The sequence below is a fragment of the Protomyctophum bolini genome, assembly GCF_963924005.1.
Source record: "Protomyctophum bolini genome assembly, chromosome: 18".
Taxonomy (NCBI): Eukaryota; Metazoa; Chordata; class Actinopteri; order Myctophiformes; family Myctophidae; genus Protomyctophum; species Protomyctophum bolini.
In genome coordinates, this window is record NC_137879.1 from 30,651,792 (window position 1) to 30,663,374 (window position 11,583).

Consider the following 11,583-nt stretch of genomic DNA (forward strand, 5'->3'; position numbering starts at 1 on the left):
TGGAAGGGCATTAGTTTATGGCATATTGGACCTATTACAACATTGAGTATTGAAACTCTTTGTTACTACTATTACTACCAACACCACTAATTAATAATAATAATAATATTATTAAACTGTTTTGAGGCTTGAAATCCTTTAAAGAAGAGTGACAAAAACTGATTAAAAAAAGGCTTGCATGGTCCTTAAATATTTGGTTTGTTGAAATAAAAACACACCAAATATAAAACGAGAGACCTTTGATTGTCCTAGTCTTTGACATTAATTGAGACGGCTTGGATTTCCATCATCAACTAAATTCAACTTTCAACCTATTTGGAGACGGCGAGATCCAATTGCTCCTGGAGACAAACTGACACAGATTGAAATGCATAGAACATAACTCTGACAAATAAAATAATATAACCGCACATATCCACATTATCTTATTTTTTTAAGATATCTTTTGTGGCTTTCACCTTTATTTTTGAGTGGTGCAACCACTCCAAGGAACAGCAATGTCCGTGTTCACCTATGTGACGTTGGTTAATGAGCCAATGACTATGAGTACCAGTAGGGGCGCTGTTGTGCCAGAAACAGAGAGAGAGAGAGAGATAGTATTAGTGCTGCACTGTTGCCTGCTAATGATAGAGAGAGAGAGAGAGAGAGAGAGAGAGAGAGAGGAGGGGGAGAGGAGAGGAGGGGGGGAGAGAGGGGAGTTGCACCACTCAGTTCACACAGGTGTGATTTTTTTATTGAGGGACAGAGGAGGAGGGTGGCACGCTGCTGACCACAAACAAATAGGAAATGGATCACCACCACAGCTGCTTCTCTGCGTAGGATTGAGTTGCATATTATGGTCAAGTATATGAGACGCATAAGCTAAACGGCAGCAGAAGCCATACACAGTATTATACTATTATTAGAACTATGCCAGAGGTAAGACCTCATACGTGCTTCTAGACAGGAGTCACAGGACCCTACAAAAGCCACTTGTTTACCATGGGCTCACTTGGCACTGTGCCCAACAGGAGGAGAAGCGGGTAGTTGATTGAGTAATGAGTTCAATCAAAATGAAAGGGAAATTGTTTAAATCAATATATATTTTGAACCACTTAAACTTTATACTACTTGAGTACCACAGTGCTCTAGTGACTATAAAATAAATTACATATCTCTGACTCTAAATGAAATATCTTTGCTAAAAATAGTCACATCACAAGCTCACAACACATTTGCATTGTGACCCGTTGTGAGCTTGTAGATCTGCCATTTCTTGCTAACGTTTTCCCCTGAAAAGCAATGCATATTGGAGAATCCAAACATATCACACTGCACCAAGAAGGCTACAATGTATGAGTATTAGTCTGCTGCTATTTCTGCTGCTTCTTCCTGCTATTTATAACCATGCACCTTATTATGTATCCTTTACCTACAGTAGTACCGGTATATATATTTTTACATTAACATTTCTCACCAAATCTCACCCTTTTGTTATGCGACAATAAAGTTGCATAATGGAGTGTGTTTGCCAGGGCAAACATTTCTATGCTTCTATTCCATTTGCCTCTCCCAATCTCCCTTAATTTGCCACTGACAGCTGCAGTAAATAACCAGAGAACAGAAAGCACTACAGCATGCTGCCACTTTCACACCACCAAGCATTCCATGTATTTATTATGTTGACATTGATTGCACAATACCATGCTATGCACCTGACCCACCTGTATCTATCCACTATAGTGAGTAGTGGTAGTGATTAAAAAACAAACAACCGGACTTTTGCACTGACATTGGTTTATTCGTGAGATTGTGTACGGACAATCATTTCAGTGGCGAAGGTTTTAGCTACAAAATCAAAACTTAAAATACATTCAATATAAATTAATACAAAAGAAAACGGTACATTTCCAACACATATGGACCCAGGGCTTTTTGTTTTCTTCCTCAGAAGGTACTGTAAATGCCTGATTTACAGTATACTTTGGGTTAGCCGATGTACAACCTCTGTGAGTTTGTACTAGATTTGCCATTTTATTTTCCAGTGAGCAACACAGACGTCTGCAATGAAGTATAAATAACCCATAAAGCCACTTTGAGAGACAGTTTGCTTTGTGGAGGTCATAGGTTGACCAAGAACTTCCTCAAATCACTTATGACATGCCTTGCATAGGGGGTTAGTAATACTTCCTCTGCACGCCTTAAACACTTTGAGCCCAATTTCAAAAACAGTTAAATAGCCGATCTATAAGCTCACGCAGTTGTAAGTCTAATGGAGTAAGAATTCTACTCTCTGGCATGATTACATACCGATATCGGTCATTGAACATGACATGAGACAAAGCTTGAAGATATATTGTCGTAGTATAGCTTCAAAACATAATACTAACTAGACTAGAGTACCGTTAATGCACCAAAACAAAACGTTTGGTCACTTCAGAACTCTGGGTCAAATAGAACCTGGTCCGTGGAGCTGATGTGAGATAAGACCACTTATCGTATCAGCTGGTAGGAATACTGTGGCTAAATCAAAAACCTGAAATGTACAGGCATTATTGGCCTGCAACAAAATAACACATGCAGACGCAAATCTCTCTAATCAATTTACCTTCCTGCATGACACATAATTATGCAGCTCTAAAATCCAGAGTATTGCACTAACGTTATTTGTTAGGGCCCATTTATTCTCCATGTTAAATATGTGTACGTCACGTGTACTGTATATGTACAAACTGCCTGTCCTTTTTGCTAATTTTCGGAAAGCTTACGGATACATAACCATGGAGTACAATGTAGCTCCCACGATTGCTTGAACTAGATCTAGTTCAAGAGAGATATAGCGGACCTTTTTCAGGAAAGCTTGTCTGATTTGGTAAGAACTGCTTTGCCCAGGCACAGGGACAAACAGTTAATACATAACAGCTATTTTCAAACAGGTCCATTGTTCCGACCTTCTCGACCGCTGCTACGTTGTCAGAAAACGTTTGACGCTGAACTGTCCTCTAGTGAATGTATTGCTTAACATCCACGCCAATGCAAAGGACGCTATGTGATAAATGACACATCAGTTGAAACGATGTGTAAATGGTGTAAATTGGCCTTTAGTTGACTAATAGTCAAATTAATTTGTCAACTGATAGTACATTCTATCTGCAAAATTGTGTTTTCCACATACATTCATGGAGACATCCAGAAATGTTTCAAAGATTCAAGAGAACAAATACAATTCTTTGGGTGTCTCTCTTAGTCTCTTGTAAGGCTGAGGTGACATTCTATGGCAGTCGGCATCTCAGAAAGGAAGGATTTACTTTTTACTAGGTTTCCACTCCTCAGAAACTATACCACAAGTGGTCCCTCAAAGTGCAAATAACACCTCCCCTAAACCCCATGCTCAAATATCTATTTCATGCTCCAATCCATACTCACACGACAGCCATTTTGTTCTCGTCATACTAGAGTAGTCTGTATGGTACAGGTATACAACATGCATACTGTACGTACATACTGTAGGATAGAGATACATATAGAAATGGCAGCCTTGTGAACATGGTCTATGATGACATTGTTATACTGCACATACTACATAGCATCTTGAACTGGAATACAATACATCCAAGTCTCTCTGCATACCACCAGTCCACCACAGCGGTCTCAGTTGAACACTGGGGCTGTCGCTGGGTCTTCTTGCCCTTCCCCCCACCGCTTCTATGGCCCAAACTGTGGCATGTTTCTGGGCTGTACGTCCACACACCTTCCCATGGACGCGTTTGTTCTATGGCCTTTCAAACAAGGCTCACAGGGGAAGGGACAAACATTATCTAAGTGAAGAGCTAACGTAAATTTGCAAGTACTCCGTTATTATCCAGTCACTGCGAGTCTATTCTCTTGCTCTCTCTCCCTCTCTCTCTCAGCTTCTCAGGACAACAGATGTTCTGCAGAGGCACTGAAAACATTATGAACATGCTAAAGCTAAAAGCCCATTCAAAGAGAAAGCCCCACATCTCCTTCTACTATTGCACCACTCATAGTGGCCACATTGTGGCTAGGAGTCTGGTGATATGAGGACAATACAGACAGTCACAGAAAGACGGTCATGGATGCTTTGACCGTTTTCACTTTGCCGTCTTGAAGCTGGTGAGGTCTACGGGCTCTCTGCTGGGTATGCACCAGTCATCGGCCTCATGGGTCACTTTGTAGTTCTTCAGAGCCGTCTTGTTATACACTGGCAGCCTCTCAATGGAGTCTGTGGACAGTGCCTGGAAGAGGCAAATAATAATAATGAGCATTGTTTACATTGAGTGCACTTGTCTAGAGTACAGCACCGTGGTGAAATGAGGTCAGCTCGCATTTAACCAACACGTCATCAAGCAACAATTTTACCTAATTCTTACTGTGTGCTGTATTGGCTTTGAAACGCTTGCCACCCCCGCCCCGTGCGGGCGGCTACTCTACTATCAGTGTCTGGCTCACCTTCAAGTGGATGACAGCATCCGTGCCAAAGCCCTCCATTGAGTAGAGCTGCAGGTTCCCTTGGAAGTACTTGGCATAGAGGCGGGAGATGGGCAGACCATAGCCAAAACCAGCCTGTAGAGAGAGAGTGAGGGCGAGATTAGAGATAAAGGTTTCGCCAAAGCTTTGTTACACAGGAAGCTGTCATGATATTGGGCAAATATCAATATCAGGTCTGCTTTGTGTAGGCCTGAATGCATGCAAGACAAGTTATTGGAATTGGTCCTGTTTGCGTACATGTGTGTCCGTGTATAAAATAGCTCAGGAACAGATAGGTGATAATCAGTTGGTTAAAGAGTAGTAACTTTTGGGTCACAAAATGACTATGTACTACAGACGAAAAACAGTTTAAGTCCAAATTTTATTCTGACCCCTCCACTGGGGGTGTATCATAACTCACCAGAGGTGTCCTTATGTCCTCATATATCTGCGGGGTAGGAGCGGTAGAGAACATGTAACTGAAGAGCTTCTCAGTCTTCCTGAAGGGGACTCCGCCGCCCCTGTCACTCACCTATATGGACAGAGACAGAGTGAAGGGTCAGACCCCAAAAAGACAAGACCGCAAGAAATAGATGTATGATGGAGAGAATGAGACAAACTGGAAAACTGCCGAGCCATAAATGGGTGCACTTTGTGACACTTGAGCTCAAGTCAGGGCCATGAGCCAACTGACTCCCCACTCTGCATATTGTCATGGAAACTGGACACCAATGAATGCTGCTCTTTATGTCTTATGTAACCGCCAACCAGGTGGATTGCGATAAAGCAAAGAGAGAGATCTGAAGCGTGGATGATCAAGTTACAGCAAGACTATATCAATATAGGCTCTCCAATATGAAGAGTTGTCTTAACAGCTTAACAGCTTTTGTTCAATATTAAAACACAGATTTAACGGAGGGTCAAGTTCCCTCCTTGCATAACAGTGTTAAAAGAGCGGCATGCGCAGGGTAGTAAAAAACAATTCCCTCTTTATGTTTCTATATGAAGTAACAGTAGCGTAATTCTATACAGTTTAGAACCTACCTTAATTGTCATGTCCTCCCCTCCAAGAGACACCATGACCTGAATGGGCGGAAGATCGTTTTTGCCCTCATGGTACTCAATGGTGGCCCTCATGGCATTCTGTAACACAAAGGTCAAACACATTACTGTTTTGGGCTGAGAAAACTATGTGAGCTGATAAAACAGTACATATTTCCACAATGTATGGAACATATGGATGTTTTGGATATTAAATATTAAGTTGTGCCATACCTTCAAAAGCTCAAAGAGCATGTGATAAAGATGAGAGGGAACATATGTAATGCTTATGGGCTGGTTCCTCATGTTGACTGTGCGTTGGGGAGGAGGAGAAACAAAAACACATTTTACTCCATTAGATGCAGCTCATTTCAGGTTAATAGCCCTGGGAACTCATGGAAATGTAAGCAACAATGACAGTGATTCCATCATTTATGGAATGATGGGTAAAGAAAAGCTGTAGTGTGTCAATATTGTCTGATGCATTCAGCCGTCCCCACTTAGCAATTACTTCCGCTTCAGTGGGGTAATTGCAGGCCCCTAACGTACACATTTCCGTGCAACTCTTCTAAACCACCGTTTCCCAAACAGTGGGTCGTAGTTTTTGTTTCCTACATTTGGTTTAATTATTATTATTTCAAAACATTTTCTAAAAACAATCCCAAAAAAGCAACACTTTTCATGAATTAATAACAAAATCTAAATAATTGTCATGAAGAAATGAATGAAAAATCTACGAAATTCCATAAATTAGAACAAATATTGTAGAAGTAGTGAAAATAGCCGATTATCTGCTATTGGCACTAGTTTGTTCGAATATCTAATGAAAAGTTTGGGAACCACTGTGCTAAACTAGCTGTTGGCTGTTTGCCTGCCTCTGAGAAGTCAGAACACCAATGTGCAGGTAATAGATTACATAAAGCAAGACTTACTGTTTGCCTCCGTCACAATCAGATCGGGAGAGCTGAGGTAGTACTGATCACACAACATCTTGGCACTATGGAAGGCATCTGAGAGGAAAGAACAGTACCATAAGCAAAGCTAACCGGTAACCACACTGCAATGACAGACAGGCTGTTGTTTGGATGTGATAACATGGGAAGGCCAAAGTACAGTGTTGTTTACTCAGCAGTCAATCACAGGTTGACATCACTCTTGTCACGTACATGACTAGTGTATGCTGTAAAAGTAACATTTCCATTCACCATGCCGTGAGCAGTCAGTGAGGGCTAGGCCTGTCACAATGATTACATAATCGTCTAAACGCAATTATTTGAGATAATCGCAATTATTTTGTCATAATTGTTTCCTTGTTGAAAATGTTCATACATAAAACAAAAAAGCTGAAATAGAACGTGCGTTAAAAGCTTGTAGATCAAGCTAATATACTTTGTATATTTCAGTTATTTGTCACATCTGCCCCGTGAATTTTTGGATTACCAGGCAAACAGAAATTTATTCTTTATTCATACTGTATGTCCCAATGTCAAAAAACATTTTTACACGATTAATTTGTTAATCGTAATTATTTTTGTGACAATTTAATTCATCGTCACCTTAAATGTGTAACCGTGACATTAATGTGAGGGCAGTGCTGCAATCGCAGCCGATTGCCGTCTGTTGTCGCTTACCTTTCACAACCTCTGTGACTTCACAGTGAGGATCGATGCACCCGATGGTGTTGGGGTGAACCGGATTTGTCGCTCCGTCAAACACAAGAGCTGCAGGGTGCAGGGGAAATGTGTCAGAATACGAGGGGGAGAATTATATAAGTTGCAATAATTAGGTACCACCCACCCGCTTTTAATAGCGGGTACGGGACCATGAGATGGAAGATAGGAGACAGAGTTGAAGAGAGATACTAGTGTACATCTATAGCCTGAAGAGAACGCTTTTCAATTTATGCACTGATGTCAGACATGGCACAATGCTTTTGTCTGGAAACTTGTGGTATTTCAAGGTTCCTCTTCTTTTCAGTGACATAGTTCACAATACTGCTTTTTCTACACTCAATTGAGCCAATTATCCATCATCGCTGTCAGGCAGAACCCTCTTATATCCATCCATATTCTGATTTTTCTTAAATGAATGCCCTACTTGATCATGCTACAGCGTCACACAAGTATCCCAAGTAGTACATCCAGAAGCTTGAAAGTGAAATGTGACACAAAGCGACACATTTTGAACTTGTCTAAAGAGTTTGTAGGTCTGCTATATTTGAAAAATCGAAGAACGACTGACATAGAAACATAGCTTTTTCAGAAAACTGTCAGGATGTAGAAGACATTTTTAGAATCTGATCTCAGGTCAGAATGGGTTAAAAGTAATTCATTTGTAATACTAAAGTCAAAAAGTTCTATATCCTTTAGAGAGGTCAGTAATATATGTATATAGGGATACACAATGTTTCAATTTTGGCCAATATCCGATAATTGATTATTTCTATGGTTATATGGACGCTATAGTAAGAGCGACTATATTTTTGAGACGTTGGATCGCTGTCGACGTCTCGGCAAGGACGACAGGATTTACGATTCCACCTTGTTTTAAATATTTTTACTGGCATGTCAACAAATTATGATTTGGGGGTAAATATGCATGTCCACTGTCAAACGTGACAAGGGAGCCTGCCGCATCAAATGTCTGATACGACCTGGGGGTGATAATGTTTGTAGTGTGTCAATGTGGTTGGCACATAAGGTGCATGAGTGAAAGATAGACTTGATGACTGTCTGTTGGTTTATACTTCATAATTTATATCATAACATAAATGTTGTGAGCTAAATATAAGCGCAAATGTATGGCGCGTTAAACCGGCATGCAAACAAGTATGAATCACCCACTAAACCTAACTGTTTGACTGATGTATTGAAGCTGACAGAACTATGTCACTCACTGTGCTGGTTGATGAGCATACGGATGGATATCCGGCTCATATAGAAGCGGTCCAGGAAGTATTGGATGTTCAGGTTGGTGACTGGGTCATAGGAGAAGGCTTCTTTGTACTCAATGATACCCTGGGCCATGGTTGGTACCACATCGTTGTGCCTGTTCCTGATAGTCACCAAGGCATCCACAAACCTGCCAAGGAAAAGATGGAAAGATGGAAATAGATCAATAACAGTAACACTTTCTTTGAAGCCCATGTCTTGACTATAATGCATTTTAAATACTTGTTGATGTTTTATAATCGGCATATAACTCTGTATAATTAGTCACTTACTCCCCCAGTGTTCTGTGGTCATCAGGATTCTTGTCCAGGAATTCAAGGATCTCTAATAAGCTCTGGATATACCTGGTACCAACACACACACACACACACACGTTTTATTTTGGTGACAACTCTTTGATTCAGCGCACACTGTAACAGGGGTCTGGTCCTGGTACATAAACATGTGATAGTGCTCGTATTTTAAGGCCTTGCTTATCCTTTGAAGAAAGATATGCAGAGCAGAAGGATAAACCGTTCCATGGGAGGGAGGGAGTAAACTGGAGAAAGTGTGTCACGTGACATGTGACGTGAATCTAGGGCTAAGTTCATTGTGCAGAGAACCATCCCTCCCCCGCCCACCCGCCCCAGGGCCTGGACGAAGCTCAAGTTGGTCAAAGGGCATTTATAGGAATCCTGAGAAGATAAACAACGGTGCTGATCCACCTCTATACAAGGGGGCCAAGTAAAGGACTGTTCACTTTTCAGTACAGAATAATAGTCTCATTAAGAAGATGTCAATTACTCTTTACTGAAAAGCTTTCACTCCATTCAATTTTTTTTTGTTTTCCAGTTTTGAGACACACGTTTTTCTTGTTGGACCCGAGTAAGAACTATCTATCTCTCTGTGAGGAATGAGCTGTAGTCTGCATGACAATAACAGTCAAATAAAGCAGCTATTCAAATAAAGCAGCTATTCTTGTATGCTGTAATAGATTAACTCACCAGCTGTGTAACCTTTGTACAGAAGGGGTTGTGAGCAGTTTGTCAGGTAGAAGGTTTATTTCCTTCATGATGTTTGATAACCTCACTGGGAGCTCCTGTCTCAAAAACACAAACGATGTCTTCTCACAGGCATTGATGGTTCCTGCCATTAAGAAAACAGTGGTGGAAATTATCTTAATGTAATGATAAGATATACACCTTTATTGATCCCTGAGGGAAATGCAATTGTCATATCAGCAACAGCAGTAAAACAGATTAGAATAGATAAGATTTTTTTTTAAATAAAAACAATAGACTAGATATAACAGGTGCCACTTCTGGAGAATTTGATGTTGTGATTAATGGGACTGGATCCAGGCTGGTGAAGTACTTGTGTGCATGAATACAAACATAAACTTGCTTTGCTGAAACAACTATTTACATCAAACTGAAACTATTGAGTCTGAAATAGGCAGCCTGGATATGAATGTGCAGAATCAGTATGTAAACATATACTATTTTGTATTATTCGTTTTACTTCGGTGTTTATCAGTTTTACACACACACATTTTAACAATTATTTATGTCGAGTTGTCCACATAAAGGGAGCATACAAGGACACAAACAGTCAGTCATCAGCAGCTGCTCATGCATGCTTCACATAGCTTCATTTGCATTACTGACGCAACACTCGAGCACTCTGAACGACTTTGCACGTCGTAGGCAAAACAAACACAAGCTACTTAAAGTGACACAGTCGGACTCGGGGCAATAATATATCATGTTGTATTGTTGGATATTATGCAATAGGTTTAGGTGAAGAAAACGTCAAATCAGTGGGGTATACAAAACATCCCTGGTCAGTGTTAGATCGGGTACTTGCAAATGTTTTAAAAAATACGATGGTCATTAGGCGGCAAGGCCTACTTACCAAAATCCAGAAACTGTTTCATGGAGAGTGGTGAAGGCGAGAATTTGGAGAAATGGTCGACATGTTTCACGCTGGCGGCGCTGGCCAACGCGGCATTTTTCATAATAAACCTCACGAACTTCATGGTTGCAGTCTTAGATCCAAAAGGCTTTTCTCAATCTTAGTCTAGTATGTAGCCTATATTAAATTAGCTTAATACTACTACTCTCTGTCTGTCTGATCTGATCTGAACAACACACATCTATATATTCACACGTAGTACCATGTTGACGCCTGAAAAGCTGGGCGAGGCAAGAAAAACGACACTGTTGTAGCCAATAGGACGAGAGGGTTGTTTGTTTAGAAACCTGGTAAACCAATAGGATGGATTAGGGGGAGGGTCGGGTCCTTTGGGCGGGTCAGAAGAAAACTTGTTTACAATACATCCTCATTTCCCCTTTGAGTTGTGGGTATTAATTTCCAGTTTCCACACACAAATACAAACATGTTGTGGCCGTTTGAGAAAACTTTTACTTATAGACTGCTCTCAAACTCTTTCTTAATTAATAATAGGCAAATTAGGCATAGATTAAGGAGTTAAACAGATACAATCCCAACTGGCAACACAGGTCATACTGTGTTGAGATTAGAATCAAGTGGATTTGTCTTCATCAAATGTGTTTGATCTGTGTCAACTAGTAGTAGTGAAAGGAGGAACAATGCAAGTAAAACAAAAGGGCATGTGGAAAATATAGTTTTATTCAAAAAAGAAATGTTATTGAATTTGAGAATTTGTGCCCTACCTGTGATTCCATTTGTGCCATATGGAGTGGGTCTGTAGGCTACCCAGGGTGTGATTTAGTTGGGTATCAAGAATCAGGAAGGTTTAATGTATCACTAACTTATACAAATGCAAGCAGTGAATTGTTGATGGGACTTAATAAAGACAAATGACGAAGTAATACTAATACAAATATATACAATGAAAAATATACAATAATGATAAATTAATGTAAAGAAGCGTTTAGGGTTCTGGACAGGTACACTAGCTTATGGACAGTTCAAGATCATAGTTGTATTAAACTACTCTCAAAATATTGTAGTTATTGACGTAGGATGGGGTCAGTGGGGTACGTTTCATAACCATAAGATAAAGCAGGTCATCCACCATCATTCTGGTAAACAAGCCCACCTACAGTCCAAACAGACACCTCCTCCCAGACCAGAACACACATACCGGTATACTGTATCT

The 11,583-nt window shown here is 40.4% G+C and overlaps 1 protein-coding gene across 1 annotated transcript; it reads right to left on the reverse strand.

The window, feature by feature from the left end:
• Nucleotides 1-1,759: 1,759 nt before the first annotated feature.
• On the reverse strand, nucleotides 1,760-10,590 carry pdk2a (pyruvate dehydrogenase kinase 2a). Its single transcript, XM_080788848.1, has 11 exons — nucleotides 10,353-10,590; nucleotides 9,443-9,584; nucleotides 8,732-8,803; nucleotides 8,405-8,589; nucleotides 7,140-7,229; nucleotides 6,441-6,518; nucleotides 5,743-5,819; nucleotides 5,512-5,610; nucleotides 4,889-4,999; nucleotides 4,450-4,563; nucleotides 1,760-4,235 (listed from the first exon to the last, which is right to left on the reverse strand). Exons 1-11 carry the CDS (start codon nucleotides 10,474-10,476, stop codon nucleotides 4,092-4,094), a joined length of 1,236 nt encoding a protein of 411 aa, XP_080644974.1. The 5' UTR covers nucleotides 10,477-10,590; the 3' UTR covers nucleotides 1,760-4,091.
• Nucleotides 10,591-11,583: the final 993 nt, after the last annotated feature.

Excerpts from the sequence above, each read along its gene's own strand:
- pdk2a (XM_080788848.1), bottom strand. The coding sequence starts at position 10,476 with ATGAAGTTCGTGAGGTTTATTATGAAAAATGCCGCGTTGGCCAGCGCC. Across the intron at positions 8,804-9,442 it reads GTACAAAGGTTACACAGCTG|GTATATCCAGAGCTTATTAG; the intron begins GTGAGTTAATCT and ends TGTTGGTACCAG. Across the intron at positions 6,519-7,139 it reads AGTCACAGAGGTTGTGAAAG|ATGCCTTCCATAGTGCCAAG; the intron begins GTAAGCGACAAC and ends CTTTCCTCTCAG.